Source organism: Phoxinus phoxinus (assembly GCF_949152265.1).
Source record: "Phoxinus phoxinus genome assembly, chromosome: 6".
In the NCBI taxonomy this organism is placed as follows: Eukaryota; Metazoa; Chordata; class Actinopteri; order Cypriniformes; family Leuciscidae; genus Phoxinus; species Phoxinus phoxinus.
In genome coordinates this window covers 27077568-27097607 of record NC_136881.1, presented here as the reverse complement: position 1 = coordinate 27097607, position 20040 = coordinate 27077568, and the positions used below count along the sequence as shown (strand labels likewise).

General features: G+C 37.3%; 1 protein-coding gene and 1 long non-coding RNA gene across 2 annotated transcripts in view; one reads left to right on the top strand and one right to left on the bottom strand.

The window, feature by feature from the left end:
- Window positions 1–20040, top strand: part of LOC306999943 — an 82923-nt gene that overhangs the window by 4902 nt on the left and 57981 nt on the right. The gene's annotated exons all lie outside the window — the stretch shown is intronic.
- On the bottom strand, window positions 4525–16183 carry LOC307000226 (nephronectin; the record flags this gene model as incomplete). Its single annotated transcript, XM_079615659.1, has 7 exons — window positions 16089–16183; window positions 15784–15876; window positions 10789–10911; window positions 10443–10562; window positions 6983–7117; window positions 5093–5283; window positions 4525–4551 (listed from the first exon to the last, which is right to left on the bottom strand). The coding sequence occupies exons 1-7, from the start codon at window positions 16132–16134 to the stop codon at window positions 4525–4527; spliced, it is 735 nt and encodes a 244-aa protein (XP_079471785.1). The 5' UTR covers window positions 16135–16183.

The window sequence follows — 20040 nt, the reverse complement described above, 5'->3', positions numbered from 1 at the left end:
TTTACATCTACAGTCAATTTATAATTTAGCTGAATCCTATATACAATATTCACACAAGACTATATTCAACTTTACAACACTCATCCATATACACATAAAAAAAATAAAATAAAAAAAATAAAAAAAAAGATAAAACATACTAATGTGTGCAACTTTGATTTGCCCAAAGCCATTTCTTCAATTGGACCTTAAAAGAGCTATATGTAGTACATTCTCTTAGTGTTAGAGGAAGACTATTCCACAGGTTCCCACCCCGGACAGACAGGACCGTCTGACCGAAGGTGGTGCGCCTGTGAGATATTATCACGTCTCCTCTGGTAGAGGCTCGCGTGGTCCTCAGAGAACTGTCTTTAAATTTAATAAAATCTTTCAGAGGTGGCGGAGCAAGAGAGTGAAGGACCTTGTAAATCAGACAGACCATTTTCAAGTTAATCATATTTTGAAAATCCAATAATTTATGTTTTTTTAGAACTTGACAGTGATGGTGGGATAACGTTTTTTTATCTAATGTTTTTAATGCCTTTTTATATAGACTTTCTATGGTTTTAAGTGTTGTGGGGCAAGCAAGAGACCAGGTAGTCAGACAGTAATCAAAATGAGAAATAATCATCGTCAATTTAATCAATAAATTTAATAAATTTAATGAACATTTGTGTCAGCTTGCACATCCTCTTGATGAAAAGAGACCCTTGTGTGTGGATTGCAGTTCCATTTCAGAGATTTATACATGTAGCTTGAACAACAGAGTTGCATCTTGTTATGCGTATCAAACAGATACGCATAATGCAATCTGATAAGTAAAACCACATAAAGTGACAAGGTGTAAACTGCTGCAGATACAGCCTTAATACAGCAGTTGTTGGCCCTGTTTCTGAAGAGCCTGTGGTAATTCCTGACAACAACAAAAAAAAAAGTTTCCTTCCTGATCTCCTCTGATCTCATTCTTCACCCCTGTACATCCTGGCACATAAGAGTGAATTGAACATCAGAGAAGCATACCGTTCTAGATTAGTTTCATAATCTTTCCTGCTCTTGCAGGATAATCCTTGCAGCAGGGTGCTCTGTGAACATATCTTACATCATAACAGCCTTCATATTCTGTCCAGTTTGGCCCAGTAGTTCCAGTAGGTCTGTGCCTTCTAGGAGCTTTAAGATATGATAAGCCCAGTGGGAGACTTTGTGGGTGTCGAGATTTCCTCTGAAATACTTTTTACACTATTTATATTAGAATCTTAGACATTAAAACAACTTTTCCTAAAGCTAAACGTCTCTTGTTCCTGTGCCACCCATATTATAACAGAATAATTTTCAACAGAAAAATAATAATACAACAGTTGAATCCTCCCTGAAGATCATATGAATTTTACAGTATGAGGTCTAAAGTCAATACAATAAATGCAGTCCAGACCTGGCCCACTATAGGGATAAATCCATATGTAGCCACCGAAATATACCTTTGATGCCAAAAATGTGAGGGAAAATGTAATCAGTCAGTTCAACTCTGTCTTTCAGAGGAGTATGCCCTGGTATCTTGTTTTTTTTATTATTATGGATGAACAAAATGGGGTTAAAATTACTCAATAGGATGTGATTTTTAAAATATTCTTTCATTAAAGTCATTTAATTCCTTGATATTCCACGTATTCCACAAAGATCTTGTACTTTGTAAAGAGGGACACATTTACTTTTTATTTTATTTATTTATTTTATTTGAGCAATAATATTTAAAGGGGCACTTCACCCTGGAAAAATGGCAATAAAACTTGGCTGCCTACAGTAGAAAGGTTATACAATTTTTGAAATTGATGATACCTGACTAGAGAAAACAGAGAATGTTGTGTTTTAATTTTTATGGGGACTTTCCATAGACATAATGATTTTTATACTGTACAAACTGCATAATATCATCCTACACTAACCCTACCCCTAAACCTACTCATCATAGAAAACGTCCTTCATTTTTACATTTTCAAAAAACATAACTTAGTATGATTTATAAGCTGAGTATGTGTGTGGTAAACCCTATTATGGGTCCCCATGAACAAAACAGCTTATTAATCATACTAGTGATGCTTTTTAAAAATGTAAAAATGCAGAAAGTTTTCTGGGGGGTTTTTTTCACGACAAACGTTCTCCCTTGGTACAACGGTATAAAAACGTTATCAAAATGATTCCCGTTCACACGGATCCGAGGAAATCACTAAAATATACTACTAATTGGTATTGTCAAATTGTAAAGAAAGACTACGCGCCCATGCATATACGCATACAAACGCGCATGCCTAGACTAAACACATAATACGCATGTGCATGCCGTTATTGTTTTCACACATTCCCGTTTTTTTAAGTTTACACGGAGATTATAACGGTATCGCTTTCAAAACTCGTTTTCAAAAACTTGTACTTTGAAACCTACTTCAAAGTTTGCGTTCTCAGGCCACCAAAATGCCGCTGTCGTGTAAATAAACGGACTGGGCGCATTAAAAGTGTTAATAAGTTAATAACTAATGATTTTTTACAATCAAAATTAATCAATTAAAAACTCACTTAAAGCTGGAGTCCGTAACTTTTTTGGGTTAAAAATGATCCAAAATAAATGTTTGAGCAGGTACATAAAGCCAGTGTTTAAAACTATCTGCTTGCAATAGCTCAATTAAAAACGGTAAGCTTTAAATAATGTTTTTAATTCCAGTGGTACTGGTGGATTTCCGCGGGAAATTCGAGCATGTCAAGTATTATTGCAGTAAATCGCACTGATTAACGATAGCTTATCATATCACGTCAAACCGTGCAAATTATACCTTATTTATCAAATTGTTAATGTTAACAACATTGGCATTGCGTGACTACATTTAATGCCCTTGCGATATTTGTCCTTGTTTTCGCATGGGCCCGTTTTGAACACTGGCTGGTTAAATACTTGCTCAAAATTTTATTTTGGATAATTTGAACCCAAAAAAGCTTTACGGTTTTTGAAAATGTAAAAATGCAGAAAGTTTTCTGTAATGGGTTGGTTTAAGGTTAGGGGATAGAATAATACAGTTTGTACAGTAAAACAAAGCATTATGTCTATGTCAAAGTCCCCATATAACATGGATTGGTGTGTGTGTTTACGTGCAAAATTTTATATAAAACGAAAATTGTACACTACTGAACATTTTTACATTTGAGGAAAACCATGGAATCCAATGTCATTTTGACCCTTTGCATTCTTGTGGGTGTTTGAGCCATACTTACTATGGTTAAATGTCCACATTAAATGCCTTAGTCTCAAAACAGGATGTTCAGGACTTTCAGGAAATACTTAAGACCTGTATCACTTTCTTGTATAATTGGGCAGGTGGCCGCTTCAGTCACCATGCTAAGCTCTTGGAAACAGCGTGTTACGTCTCACAGAGTGGGTGCGTGCCGGAGCACGGTCCCCACTGGGAGACTTGCGGCAATAATCATGGAAATACTTGCGGATGAAAAAGCCTGTTTGAAATCACCCTAAGTGAATGGGACAGCACGAGTAATACAGGGGTCTGTGTGGTTTTATAGTTCAGTGCCTGTGTTCTGAGCGTGCGCTCTTTTCAGCAACGTGGGTGGCGGGTTACACTATCATCCCTCCACCCTCCAACTCCCCTCAGCTCTGTATTGTCATTGGCTCTTTGCAGTTTGCAGCCCTTTTAGTTATCGCTCAGCTGCTTGAAAAATGGGAATATTGTTTTGTTTTGTTTTTAAATAATAAAAGCCTGAATTTCTAAATAGATAGACATAGAGTTGTTGTAACGGCAGATGTCCAAATTAGATTTACAGATTGATTGTTTTCACTTAACACCAATAGCAGCAGCGGTTACATTAGCACAAGCGTCCAGTCCTTTTGGTGTCATCTGCAAAAGCACTCAGAGTGACACAGAAACAGAACTGAGAAAAATAATTAAAAAGACAGAGAAACTTTCCACTGCTGTGAGTTTCCTTTTCTCCCTAAGTTCATTTTCACTCCCTCCTCTCCTCTCTTAGCTTTCTCCACTTGTTTGCTTTTTATTTGTAGTGCCAAGCTTGGCGTTAAATCTTATTTTTCGGTAAATAAACCGGTTTCTGGTAGGAATTACATGCAACTTGGTGTGAGGTCTGCTTTGTAAAAAGGGGCCTGGAACCTTTTATCTGAAATGTTTTCTGTTTGTGTCCTTTGTATAGATGCTTTCTGACAGCTTCGAATGAAAAAGAGCAGGTTTTATCGCGTTTCTTGTGGTGAGTTTGTGGAATTTTTCCCCTCTCCAGGCATTGTGGTCAGAGTTATTCGATGAGGCTGTATGTTTCCCCTTTGTTCTCGGCTGTCCCGTAAGTAGTTCCAGGGTTTCGAGTGCTCTCTCTTTCTCTGTGAAGGTCCAATGTGACACCTGCTGTGGTGAACATGAATGGAGTAAGGGAGTCTGGATGCAGCTGCCCATTCCCACCACTGCCAGTGCTCTCGGAAGTACCAGCAAGTGCTGGACCTGAGCTACAGAGCACTTGCATTTTCACTGCTTTCCCTTAATTATTTTAGTCAGCCTTTCCACAATCTGTTCTCTTGAATATAACACATAACAGAGAATTTGAGTGAACATATAGAAGATCTATGAGGCAAAGGAATTCTATGAAGCCCTCTGGTTAAGGGCTATAAAATACATCTGTCCACCAGAGGTCAGTATTTTATTAAGAAGTACTGATGTCAGGAGCTTTAGAGGCATTACAGTATGAAGTAATTTTATAAAGTAAAACGTTTTAGGTAATGATGATGCCCATCCCCTTAAAATTAACACACACACGTATAATTTGAAAATGACTTTTTTATTTATTTAAATATGTATATATATATAAAAGGTAATTTTTAAGTTCTACTAATGGATAATAAAATAATTACAATAATATTGTTACATAAATAATATAAATCTATAGATAAAACATACTGAAAGTTTTTGTGTGAGGCACCAGTACATCCAAATAACCATTATAACAGACCCCCTTAGGTGTTTTGGGTTCATTTCATGATTTTAGTTAAACCAATAAACACTAAGCTAAAAACCCATACTTAATTGATATAGTGTTTTTGTTAAAGTGGTTTCTTTACTGGCCTCGTCAGTTTGGAGTGTTTATACTGGAAGTACATAGCAGCCCATGACAGTCCATTGCTCTTCTTCCAGCATCTGAAGCCATCTCCAGCGTAGCCCTTCTCACACTGGCAAGTGTATGAGCCTTCTATGTTCACACAGCTGGCTTGGTGGCTGCAGCGATGGTTGCCCGTCAGACACTCATCTTTATCTGTAACGCATAAGAGAGGAAAACTCAGGTGAGACCTGTTGATGAGCTCGCCTGTCTGTAACAATAAGGACTGGTTTGTTAATGTATTTTAGACCGAAAATATGTCTACTACTTTTTTTAATCAGGCTGAGTAAATGACCAGAATGTTCTTAACAAAAAAATTATTTTCTCCCTTTTATATTATCGAAATTATGACACGGTATTATAATGATAATGCTATTTTGATTAAATAAATAGAACATATGTGACCCTGGATCACAAAACCAGTCACAAGTACCGGTACTGTAGCACAGGTATATTTGTGGCAAAAGCCAACATTACATTATATGGGTCAAAATTATCGATTTTTCTTTTATGCCAAAAACATTAGGATATTAAGTAACGATCATGTTCCATGAAGATATTTTGTAAATTTCTAACCGAAAATATAAAATACATTTATTTTTGTGAGTGAATGCAGCACATTTGTGAATATAAATGGACGACTTTAAAGGCGACTTTCTCAATGTTTCGATTTTTTTTGCAGCCTCAGATTCCAGATCTTCAAATAGTTGTATATCAGCCAAATATTGTCCTATCCTAACAACAAGCGTATTCATTCAGCTTCAGATGATGTATAAATCTCAATTTTAAAAAATTGACCCATGTGATCCAGGGTCACATATAATTATTATAATATTTTCATATTACCAAATGATATTTACAATAGCTCACTACTTAACACCATAAGGTATTTTTAATCGTCTTATTTTGAAAATAGCAATTTCAAAGTTAGTCCATATTTTCACTTGCATTTTCACTTATTTTCATTAGACCATCATTTTTTTTCTGACACAACCACAATATTGTCAGCTCTTTCAGCACAAACTATAAACAATTTTTTTGTGATTTTAAGATATTTCCCTCATTTTAAAGTCATGTTAGAAGCTAGCAAAGAGTTTATTCAAAGAGTTTATTCACTCTTTGAAGTGAATGATAGATTTGTTTATAGTTACAGTCTACAATTTTTTTACACTATTTTACATGTTATTGTTGTATCTGATGGTGTTGATCCATATTAATTGATAGGCAGCCAAACACATTTTGGTGAGAAAATAGAAGCAGCAGCAGATTGCACTCAATGGTTAATACATCTGAATATGCTGAACAAATTATCTAAAAATAATTTAATACAAACTTTTATTTAAAATATTGTAGCTTGTTTTGTCCCAGTACTAAAGACACAATGAGAAAATGAATTATCAAGAGCTAAATCTGGCCCAAAAATGATGAATTGAGTAATGACAGAGAATTTCTAAGCACACACACACACACACACACACACACACACACACACACACACACACACACACACACACACACACACACACACACACACACACACACACACACACACACACACACACACACACACACACACACACACACACACACACACACTTATTGTGACTAAAGGCATCCCTTATTGTGACTATATATATATATTTTTTTGTGAACAGGCTTTAAAAGTGTTAAGAGAGAATCACACAAAGGTAGAATCTCATTTTTTGTTTTCAATTTTAGTCTCAATGATCTCAAAATTTTAAAGCAACCAAGTTACTTGATTTTTCAGGTTAAACGATCAATAATTTTTTACAATGTTCAGTGCAGTCTACTAGTTTAATCATGAATAACTTTAGGCCTATGTTGATGAGGATACCTCGACATGTGACTGTATCCTGGAGTTTTCCCAAGATATATCCATCCTTACAGACACAAATGAAACTCCCAAAAGTGTTTCTGCAGGACTGGCGTTCTGTGCAAGTGTGGGAGAGACCGTCACACTCATTTATGTCTACAAAAAACATAACTGATTAGTAGATGGTATATCTCATGAATGCTCATACAACAATGTACCCTTTTCATTGCAAATTTCATGTATGTTTATAACATTTTGTATTATATTACCTTTGCAGAAAACTAGTTAACACTGCTCCGTGAAAATAATTATTGGTAACACTTTACTTGAAGGGGTGTGCATACTGACATGACACCTTCATAATCATAACATGACACATGTTATGAATATGAAGGAGATTTTATGCATGTTTATGACAACTGTCATTAAGTGTCATTCACTCAATTATGAAATGAAAATATGACATTGTTTGAGAAAGATGTCTTTGTTATGACAACTTGACATAAACTAATACATCATAACCTGTCAGTGTCTTGGTAATGACAACTTGACTGTTATAAAATAATTTGACAGAGTATTAACACTTAATGACATTTTAATTGTATAATTATGACATAGCTTGTATATTAATGATATGAAATCTGTTTGCAATTGTAATCTTTTTCTCTACGCGGATGATTCAGCCTTAGTGTTCTCCCATAAGGACATAAAAGTTATTGAGACCATTTAAGTGATGAGTTAAAGAACATAAGCGAATGGCTGACAGAGAATAAACTTTCTTTGCATCTAGGGAGAACTGAATCTATTTTATTTGGTTCAAAAATAAGGTTGAATAGGACTCCTGAGCTTAGAATTTCTGTGGGTGGTACCCAGATTGAAGTTAAAAATTGTGTTAAATATTTAGGCTGTGATTTAGATAGTTCTTTGAGTGGTGAATTTATGGGTCAAAGGGTTATCATAAAAGTGAACCAAAGAATACAATTTTTGGCACGTAAGGCTAATTTTTTTAATAAAAAAAGTAGAAACTTTAAAAATGTTAGCAAATGCTTTGATTCAGCCACACTTTGATTATGCCTGTAATACATGGTACAGCAGCACCCCCAAGAGAATAAAAGTTCAACTTCAAACGGCACAGAATAAATTAGTCAGGTTGATTTTAAACCTCAACAATAGGAACCATGTCGGCTCTTCTGAACTTAAGAATTTAAAATGGCTGACAGTCGAAAACAGGGTGAGACTGAGATTAACACGAAAGATTTTGCATAGAAATGAGCCACAGTACTTTACAAACTATTTTAAACTTATTAGGAACTCTCATAGCTACTCAACTAGAGGTAGTGCCACAGACATAGTACCTTGTAGATTTAAGAGCTGTTCTGGGCAAAACACCTTTTTGTAAATGGCAGCAATGGAATGGAACAAACTCCCAGTTGAGATTAAGTTAAGCCAGTCGGATCGCTGTTTTAATCAAGCATGTGGTGAATGGTTGCTAAATGCTAATTAGATTGAGTTTTTTATGTAGTCTTAAGGAGTATTTATTATTGTAGTGTATGTATTTGTGTTTATTTTATTTTTTATATTTGGATGTGGTTGAGTGTCACTTTAGTCATCTGTAGCTTGCTTGCCATCTTTATCAGACTACAACGAGGACCACAATGGAAATAAGTTTGTAACTTTCTTGTGTTATCCTCGACAGTGATTAAATGTATAATGTCACTGTGATGGCATCTTGTTATGCATTTATTTTTGTTGCTGTCTAATAAAAAAATAAAATAAAAAAAATGACAAATTTCATTTGTACTACTGTAGTTGAGGTCAAGAAAAATATTCATGACACTGTTATAATGGCCTCATGACAGCCAATGTCAAAACCTATTTTTTTACAGTCTATGGTCAAAACCAACCACATGACAGTTTAATATAATGTTAACCCATAAAGCTAAGTGGTTTCTTAAGTTTGATAATTAATCTGCTATATCATGTTTATGACAGTCATATTTGCATTAAACATGCCATAATTGAGCGAATGACACTTAATGACGGTTGTCATAAACATGTATAAAACCTCCTTCATATTCATAACATGTCATGTCAGTCTTATGCACACCCCTTCAAGTAAAGTGTTACCAAATTCTCTCAATATATTTTTCCTCTTCTGTAAAGTCATAGAGATGCTTTTGCTATTGGTGCAAATGAAAATGCAAAAATTATGTTTGTTGACGTTTTCATCACCACTATAGAAGTTTACCCAACTATGATGACTTCCCCTTTGCGAAATCCCTGGAAATGTGAAAAGTGTCCATATGATCAAGCAAAACACATAGTCAAAAATTTTCGGAAAGGATTCCAACAGACTCTTAGCTAATACAACCCCTTGTGTAAAAATCCTTATCCTCCATTAGGGATAAGACAGAGGAAATAACAAGTGATCAATTTAACCACTGAAATGATGCAACTCTGTTTACAGCAAAGAAGCCCAGAAGATATTTTTGCTTTTTAAGCAAGTAAATTAAAGGCTCCCTGAAAGTCTGCAGCAACATTACTTGAATTTGCTGCAATGTTCTTCTAATTAAACACACCTAATAAGCTAATCAAGTCCTTCAGGCATATTTGAAAATTGCAGGTGTGTGTGTGTTGAAGCAGGGTTGGAACTAAACTCTGTAGGGCTGTGCTCCTCCAGGAACTGAGTTTGACACCTGTGCATTAGGCTGTCATCTATAGGGTCATAAACACAGTGGCTAGTAATTTCCGTAATGAAAAGAACAAAGTAGATGTTTAAAGTGGCTCTGCAGTGACAGAAAAGGTGTAAAAGTCTCTAACAAGCCCAACTCCATATGCTGAATGCTTATCATATTCTACATTTCATTTGGATGAGGACTTCTTACTATTGTTATCTAGGGTCACTGTACAACTCTAGGATCTTCTGAACAACTGAGAAATGTTCTGAGCTGGAGAAGAGCATCATGAACATTAGGCGGAGGGTTTGCTAATGACAGACTTTCTGGCTGTGTAGGTAGCAGCCATTAGCTTGCTATGTGGGGGTTGCTGAAATGTCCTGAATGCTGCATGGGAAGCTGTCTCCCCACCTGTTCTCAGCGGATGCCAAAAATATATTTTTTGGCATATGCTGCTTCACCTCACTCCAACAATTCTGACAGTTCAAAGGAGGCTGTTTCCTACACCATCCCTTACCTATAGCAACAATGCGCATTTTGATTTCTCCCCCTCCAAGTAAAAATGGCACATTTTTGTAACAGTGCCATTTATGCTTTTATATATCCAATCATTGTCCAAGTTGGACTCACTGACCCTAGGTTTAATCGTTACATTAAATTTGTCCAATTTCACAAATAATATGTCTACCTACAACATAGGTCCCGGTACATAATAAAAAAGTAAAAAAAATGTCTATAATGAAGGTTCAAACTATGTTTAACACAATGGAAGTTGGGATAAGGCAAGACTAGAAATGAGGGATCACCTTTGCATGTTCTGTTATCTGAAGCCAAGTGGAGCCCTGAAGGACACAAACAGCCCATTTCACCTTCTCTCTCAATCTGGCAACCAAACTGGCAGCGAAGAGAGGTGCAGCCCAGTTCCTCTGGAGAGCAAATTAAAAAAATATATATATATCAAAAAAGGATATGGAATATGTAACGAACATACACACTCTGATAAAGTATTTTGGTACCTACAGTATATAATTTGGACACATAGGAAAAGTGTAAATATAGAGAAAGTGTAAATATAGAGTGTATATTTAAGTAATTTTAACTTTTATTATGAATCTGGCAACCATTTGCTTCACCAAAGATAATTTGCCTTACTGATGCAGGATCTTCCATCAGTGTCCAGCATGTATCCATGATTGCAGAAGCAACGGTAACTCCCCATAGTGTTCATGCATCTGTGGGAACAGGGCCTTATAGGTAACCCACATTCATTGATATCTGTAGTAAAAAGCAAAAAAAAAAAAAATCCAGTTAATTTGTATATTGTATGTATACTACAAACTAACTGATCATAATATAGCAATGAATTGTTATACTTTCAATTCTTCAAATGGGTCATATTGCATACATATTGGCACATAAAACAATAACTTTGTTTTTGATAAAAATGTTACCGTCTAAAATCATCAGGGACACTGTTAGGGGTCGTTCACACAGAACACATCTTTGTATCTAAAAATGCTCAGGGATTGTTTAAAAAAAGCACAGCACAGAACGTAAGCGTCTCGAGACGCACTTTTGAGATTTGATGCAATATTGGAAATAAAAGAAATAGCCAAACAGCAAAATAGATCGCTACTATTTTTGGAATGAAATAAAAAGAAAATAATAGCACTAGCTATGGCATTTGACCTTGATAAAAAATGATGTCGCTGCTCAGAGAACGACGGGACAGAGATTTGTTTAGGTTCACCCCGTCCTCTGACGCTGTCAAATAAAACAGTTACCACGCCAAGTTGCTAATGTAAACAAAAGCTTGCAACCCTTGACCTCCATCCGGGCTCTTCTGATTGGTCCACTGTTTTGGAACTGACATTAATGAGCGGCGCTACGTGTAAAAGTTGAAATTCCCTTTCGAAAGGGAACTTGCGTTGTGTCCCCTAGAGGGCGCTATCTATGGGGGAATGCCTCTGGCATGACCGGTGTCTGAAGCATGAGTTAACACAAAAATGAACTTGACATTGGCAGGCGGCAGCCTATGACATCACCACTGGTGCGACCGTGAGTATAAAAGGCCACCAGTGAAATACGTCATCCTCTTTCTTGGCTTCAGGATACCTGTTTGTTTGAACGTGTGTGTAAAAAAAGCATTATGGCAAGCACTAGCGCTAAATCAAGATGTGTGTGCATCCGTGTCAGCTGATTTCACACATGATGTGTGCGTCATTTGCATGGTCAAGGAGCATGCACGCTCAGTCCTTGAGGGGGCTGTTTGCGTGCATTATGAGCGCTTCTCTATGAAGAAACATCGCTCTCGTCTGTCCCTTTTCTCGAGGGAATGGGGACAGCCATATGTGCCTCGCGGTTCAGGACTTGCTTCGGCTGAGGCGAGTAGGAGACAGGTCGTGTGGCTTGCAGGTGGAGTTTGCGGATGAGTTTGAGAAAGGTATGAATATCATTCATCTGTGGCTGACGAGACTGAGCTGCCAGATTATGATAATGTGTTGTCTTTCAGATCATCTGATCCGGCAGCGCGCTTTTGGCTTCGAGCCAAGACAAGAAGGGTGAGGCTGATGAGCCGCCTTAGCGTTCTCAGCCCACCTGTCTTGCATATGATGAGTTACTGGAAGTTATGTCCAGCATGAAGCGTGAGTTCGCACATAGTTGTTTGGATGAATGTTTTTTTTGTCAGGACAGAACCATCCAGCTCATACGAGCCTTCCCATTCTCCCATATCTACATGCTGAGGTGGAGAGATCTGGGGTAAAGCTTTATTCAGCCTGCATCCATCACACTCAAACTAATTATGCTAATGTGGAGGGGAGGCAGGAATTTGGGTATGTGTCGATGGCTCGATGTATCGCTGGCTAGCTATCTCTCGATGTGTGATACATACGCATTGAAGGCTCTGTTTCTGCCTTCTAAACTGCTGCGTGTCTCATTGCGCCTTAATGGCATAGGTGCGGCGCTGCACACTATGGCTGTGTTGCAGGCCTACCAGGCCGACCTTCTGCTACCTCCGAGGCAGTAGAGGAGCTGCGCCGCACCACAGATTTGTCTCTCCGTGCCACAAAACAGTCTGCCGCTGTGCTCGGTCAATCCATGGTGGCTACAGAGGGGCATCTCTGGGTGAACCTGGCCGACATTGGGGAGAGAGAGAGAAAAAAGTTATCCTAGATGTGCCGGTTTCGCCCTCTGAACTTTTCGGCACATCTGTTAAGATGGTGGTCGGAAGTTTGGAGAGGTGAAGGCGCGCTCCGCAGCTTTCAAGACCTTTAATATTGTGCCGGTCCAGGTCCATACCTCAGTTTGCGAAGGGGTATGGCTCATCCCAGTCTCAGGACTGGAGACAAGACTAGAAGGCTAGCACAGCCTCGCGTGCGCCCCCTCCTTCAAGAACAGCACGGAGGAGGCGTGAAGCCAGAGGGAAGACCTGAGGGAAATTACCCAAAATTAATGCGCCAAGCGTTCTAGGGTCCCATAGGCTAACTAACATCTGGTTGAGCATAGTTAGGTTTTTTCTCATTTTGAGAATTTTCCAGTGAGGCCCCTGCTTTTTAGTGGGCAGTGATATCAAGTCGTTAGGCTCTCTTTGAGCCTCCATGACGACTGCTTTGATTGAAACTGCTCCTCAGTGCTCCACCTGGGGCAGCATTGAGTTGTTAGGCACACTATGTGCCTCCTTGATGGGAGCTTAACGGGGTAACAATGCTGAGTTGCTAGGCTCTTGTGAGCCTTCTCGGCTGCTCTTTTGACGAAGCATCGCTAGGCCTTCGCCTTTCTAAGAGAATTGTACATTTAGGCCTTGGCTCCCCTGGAGCTCCGTCCCTAATGTAATTCCCGAGTTGTAGGCTAACGTAGTTAGGCCTCCTCTCATCTTAGAGAGTCAGCATAGTGAGGCCTCTGTTCTTAGAGCCAGAATAAGCAACAGCACTAAGTTGTTGGCTCTCCTTTCCTGAGCCTCTTCTGGTGCATCTAGGTGGGAGTATTTTTTACCATTGTTTGTTCGCTCCCCTGGGCAGCCTAAGTTGTTAGGCTCTCTGTGAGCCTCTTTGGTCACTTGAACTAAACCGTTTGTAGGCCTCCTTTTGCTATAGAGAGTCTTTCTTTTAGAGAAAAGAGGACCGCTCATTATTGTGTCAGGCTGCTAGCCCTACTATGTAGCTTCCTTCACAGTCGTAGGGTGTAGTGTATTCGTCCTATGAGTTCAGGCATAGGCTAAGTGATTAGGCTCTCTGTGAGCCTCCTTGGCTACTGCAAGCTTTGTTAGGCCTCCTCTTGCTAGAGAGAGTTATCTTATTGAGGTCTCTGCTCTCCAGAGCTCCGCTAGGATAGCAATTGTGAGTTGTAGGCTCTCTGTGAGCTTCCTTGCAAGAGGACCTGTGGATGGGGCGTTGTTAGGTCTCTTCTCGTTTAAGAAAGTCATCATGCTGAGGCTTCCGCTCCTAAAGCGAGTGTCACCAGGCCTCCTCTCGCTATAGAGAATTATCTTATTGAGTTCTCCCATAGCGCCCTCTAGGGGACGCAGCGGGAGTTCCCTTTTGAAAGGGAACGTCTCAGGTTACACATGTAACCATGGTTTCCTGAGAAAACGAGACGCTGTGTCCCTTTAACATGCTTCCGGTATTCCTGCTAGGGCTGGGCGATATGGGCAACAATTCATATCTCTGTAATTTTTGGTTAAATGGCGATTTATATCTTGTTTTTTTTCTATTTGGATAAACAAAATCTGTATTTTTTTTTGACATCCTGCATAATGATATCCTACAAACAATGCTGATATTGAAGGATATGAAAACAAATATAGTGAATGTAATGCAGGCTATGCAATATATTATGTGCAAAAAGGTGGTTAAAATCACATTACATTCTAACATTGAAACATTACAATCTAAAAACAAAAATAATGCTTTTGACTAAATTGACTAAAGGCTAAACTAAAAATGAAAATAAAAACAAAAACAAAAGCAATTATATTAGCCTGCATTTGATTACCCCATTATAATGGTCACTTTCATACAAATATACTTGTAGGTTTAAAATTCCACATAAAGCACATTTATTGTCTCCAACAACAAGCATTTTAGCAATATGTATATTTTTGTCAGAATTATTGTGATACTATTCTATTGTTGCCCGTCTGTTTGGTGCACATGCGCGCGGTGGCGGGAAGCTTGAATTTTAGCAGAGATTCACTTGCAGAAGCTCGTCCTCTCCTGACAGTGAAATAAATGGACATATTTGTTTGACTGTCTAACATTTACAGATGGAGAATATACATGTGAAATGTAAGTTAAGCACTGAGGAAAGCACCACATCTCAAACGCATTCAACAGCGCAAGTATCTGTCAGTTAGCAGCAGTAACGTTATCTGTCAGAGCATCTGACTGGGCAAGCTGCTTTAAACTTGTTGACTATATCTTACCAGTTATTTTGAAGCCCTTAATATAACATGTTTATGACAAATTGTAATATGTACTTTCACTGCAGCAGCTCACACTGCGTCCTCCGCTATTTTTCAGATGTGCTCCTATCAAACTACTGTATCGATATAAACGGTATTGCCTCATTCCATATCGTTACAAAGAAATATATTGATATATTGTACAAACTCGATATACCGCCCAGCCCTAATTCCTGCAAATGTTTCCTTCAGATAAGAAGCGGATGACATATTTCACGGCCCTTTTATATTCAGTGGTGCTGTCATAGGCTGGCACCTGCCAATGTCAAGTTCATTGTGGTGTTTAGACTCATGCCTCAGACACCGGTCATGGCGGAGGCATTGCCCCATAGCACCCTCTAGGGGACGCAGCGTCTCATTCCCCTTCTCAGGGAACCATGGTTACATGCGTAAACTGAGATGTTCTTTTAACTTCGTGTGCGAGATGCTGCAAAAAGACATGTGATACCAGTGTTTACATAGAAAAACAATGGAAAAACGCGTTCTGTGTGAACGGCCCCTTAAAAATGCCACTTTATTCACTCATTTCCTGTAAGGTTGGGATTCTTCAAGATATGGAGAGAGATAGGTGCTACACCTAGCCAATAAAAACATACTTTTTCGTTTAAAAAATAAAGCATATTCCTCATAATATCACCCTTTAAAATCAATGCTATTTGAAACATTATACTAGCTAGCTACCTTACCTTCGTTGCAGTATTTGCCCCTGTAACCCTTCATGCATGAGCACTGGTCAGGCCCAACACAGAATCCATTTTCACAGGGCTTTTTACATGTCGCTAAAATGACATAATAGTTTTAAGTCACTGATAAAAACTTTTTTTAAATATATTTTCCATCAGCACTATTTAATTGTTAGAGACAGTAATTAGTCTACATAATCTACATCATTGGACTATTCTGAGGCTTGTAAGTATTAGGAGTATGATTTAGCTTGTTAGTAAAAAAACAGGTCTAGGCTAATAATAATCAGTATAATTATATTGCTCACGTTGGCAAACACCATTAATGTTCCTCCATCCATAGCAGCAGGACATAGATGGCTCTAACACACAGACCCTTGGCTTTCTTTGTTCTGCTGGCAGGTCTGTCTTTGTCTGGAGTCTGTCAGAAGATTGAATATTGTCAGTTTCTAAATGAAAGTCATCTAGTATATGGCTGTATGTTAAGCCTTTTTTTTTTTTTGCACATAGCTCTGGTGTTACCATCTCTGAAAACAATCACAAATAGTGCAGTTTATCACTTAAGCAGAATTTACTGAGCTTATGATCTTATGACTGACAAAAGACATTAATGTTCTATACAGGGCACACAAAATCCAAACCTTAGTAAGAAATGTTTTCAGTCAAACAGTTTCTTCATTTTCCAAAAATGACAGACTGCAGGAAAATAATACCTCTTGCTTAACATTAAGTCAATCACTAATCACAATCCAAGTCACATCCATCCGTTTTGGTTGAGCACTTGAAAATACCATCTATTTTAACCAACATTCATATATTTTACATATCTTTCTCCAATTATTTTGAAACATGTTTTAACTCTAGATTTTTGTTTTAGCATAAAATAAAAAAGTTATCACCTCAACAAGTTTACATCTTTTTAAGTTTTGAGATTAGTGTGAATGGAGATTAAATTAAGATGTCTTCAAAATCAACATGTTCAAAACTTTTAGTATTTAATGTAGAATATCCACATATTAACTGTTAACGATAATAATTAAATCTTCAATAAACAGCTTATGAAAAACAGGTTGTACTTAGCACTGGAAAATAGCTTTTTTTGTACATGAAGGATAAAAAAAATGCCTTAATTGTATACAGTCATGCATAGTCATGTAGGATTGTAGGCTTGCATAGTCATGCAAGCTTCAATAAACAATTTTTGGGTGAAATTTTATTAATTTATTTCTACTCACCTGTTGGGAATAGCTAGGTCAGGAACTACAAAGAGAAGTCCAATTATGAAGAAGTGTTGATGGATATGACCCTTCAAACAGCTTTTAAATGGCATCATATCAAGTCAAGTTAGACATAATATTTTATTTCAGTAGACATCGAAAAGCACTTCCCTTACAGCTGTTTTACCGTCTAGAAGAAGATTCCTTTGTGTCAGACGTGACAAAGGACAGTCCCTGATAAATCCCTAACAAGTAGATGGGAATTGTGTGCGCTTGTGTGCAAGTGTAGACAGGTCATGTCACCTGCATGCAGATGAAAGGAGACTCTGCGTGGTGGGAAGCAATGGTGTTGGTAGTTAGGGAACTGAAGACAGTCAGTCTGTCAGGTTCGGCAATATGTCATGTCATCTCATCTCATCTCATATTATCATACGTAAAAATAAAAACACCATTACAGTGTGATTTCTTTCGATTTTATAAAAAATAACAACATTGTATTTTTGTTTCACACATAACAAAAATTAGTTTGAGATCAAACAATCATTTGCAGACCCCTTGCATTGCCATTTGAGCCCTTATTATTGAGCCCTTATGGAAAGACACTTGCTCTGTATTGTTCTTCTAGAGAAGTTTGTTTTATTCTACATGGAACGGATCACCCCCTCATGTGTGCCGCCATGTTGACACCACATGACTAGCCATTTCGTGCAATTCACCAGTTACTAATAATAATATGTTTTCTTTATACAAGGCACTTTACAATGCATTAACAATATAAACAATACACCAAAAACAATATACTACAGCCTGCAGCATAGTCCAGAGTGATGGCATGGATTACCATTTGTGCAATTCAGTGGTCCAAACAGTATGAGTGGAAAAATAGAACGTCCAAACAATAGTGAATCCAAACACATAACACACAGCAAATTAACTCTGTCCAACACACATTCGCTGCTGCAAGAGAGCTCATGTATGTTTGTACTGTGAGACTGAGAAAAGGAACAAAACAAAAAGATAAACAACAGGGCTATGTCAAATTCAAAAATGGCTTGCTTTTAGGTCATGGGTGTAAATCGTATTGGCCACAAAGGTAAATTTGAATTTGAATCACAGGATAATTAATTTACTGAACTGTAATTCTAGGAAACAAAATGAAATATACATAGTCTACATTCCAAATGAAATAAACTAAATACTAGTTTTTCCTGACATTTCAAACATTTCAAGGCCTAATAACCTTAAAAGCCTTTCAAGTCTGTTAACCCTCTGAGGTCTAAGGTGTTTTTGGGGTCCTTGAGATGTTTTGACATGCCCTGACATTAGTGCTTTTTTTCAGTTGCTTATAAACATATTAATGGCAAAGGTGTCATTACACTCTATTTAGCACAATCAGGGCTACCATAATATGTGAGCAACATGTACATGTTTGTATTTTTTTTTAGAGAATAATGTTTATGCATGTTTATTGAAAAAAACTAGTTTTAGTTTCTGAAATAAGACCACAAAACACATACTAATTAGTATAGAGAGAGTTATCTTATTGAGGTCTAGAGTTTTTGCTTAAAAAATATCTGAAAATCATCCTGCCTAATCATTCACATAAAACAATACATTGATTTAAATTTTGTAAGACACTTTTTGTTTGGAAAGGGAGTAAGCGTGGGGGCGTGAATGATCATGAATAATGCTCTGATTCACACCCGAGAAGACAATGATTTGCATAATGAGCTGCATAATGATCCTTTCATTCAGGTGTGTCACTGAGAGGGTACCACAAGAAAGAATGCGAGGACAAAATAAATGTATGCATGCAAATTGTATAATATTCATGGTATACATTTCTAGTAATTGTGCAGTTAATTCTCACACTGTATTTTTTTCAGTTTTTTTTTTAAGTTTTGGAATATATCCTCTCCCCAAATGTGTCACTAATAAAACACAATAAAAATAATTTAATGAGAAGGTTTATATTGACATATCAAGATTTTGTTTACATCTAGCTTGTAAATATATTTTTTGCTATTTTATTAAAAAGGTTACAATTACAACAACAATTACAATTTTAACAATATTTCAAGTGTAATCTGTAAAAAGTATACATTTTATCAAACATATTTCAAAGTTAAGGATTCATTAGTTTGAATATTGGAACAAACACTATAATAACATCTTAGTTGATAATTCAATATACCTACTTTATTTTTGATCAAGTGTATGGTTAGTTCTGGAAGGTCACGTTAGTCAAGCTCGCATCAGCTGACTCTTAGCTGATCCTCATCTATCTATAGGAATTCAACGCCTATCACTGTATACATATATAAGCTCCTTCGGTATTATCAGCAGCTATTGCGTTTCTCAGGAGCGAATTACCCTCCTCCATCCCCAGCTCCTCCTCTCGCCCAGTCAGGATTTGGCATTCTGATTCCCCTTGAATCAGAATAAATTCTCGAATTATGTTGTACTTTTATAATCTTGAATTAAATATATTTGAATACATTCATGTTGGTTCTGTTCTGTTTACCCTAAGGGGGGTTATTATTGCTCTAAATTATGGCTGCATGGATGCGCAGGGAGTTCCCGCCCAGAACGGAACCATACCACCAATCCAAACTGTATGCTAATTGTCAATCATATTTGACGATAGTGGTCCTGAGAGAATTAACATATGAGCAGAAATTGGCGAACAAAAGCTTATTTGATGTGGCAGTAGTCTTTTTACAGTAAAAACATTAAAATCTATCCAAATTAAGTCAACGAAATATTTAATCTGTAACATAGTTTTTATGATATATTAGCATATAAATTTTAATTTGCAGTTTAATACGCTGCTTATACAAAGACATTTTATTTCAACATATTTCAGTCGATTTTTACTCGTATCAGTATAGCAATATAGTTTAGTAAAAGCTAAACTAGTAGATGTGTTCATGTAAAAATAACATGTACTAATGTAAGTCCGAGTGAATGAACAGCACAGATGCGCGCTGTACAGCTGTAGTAAACAACAGCGCATCTGTACCGTTCATTCATTCACACACAG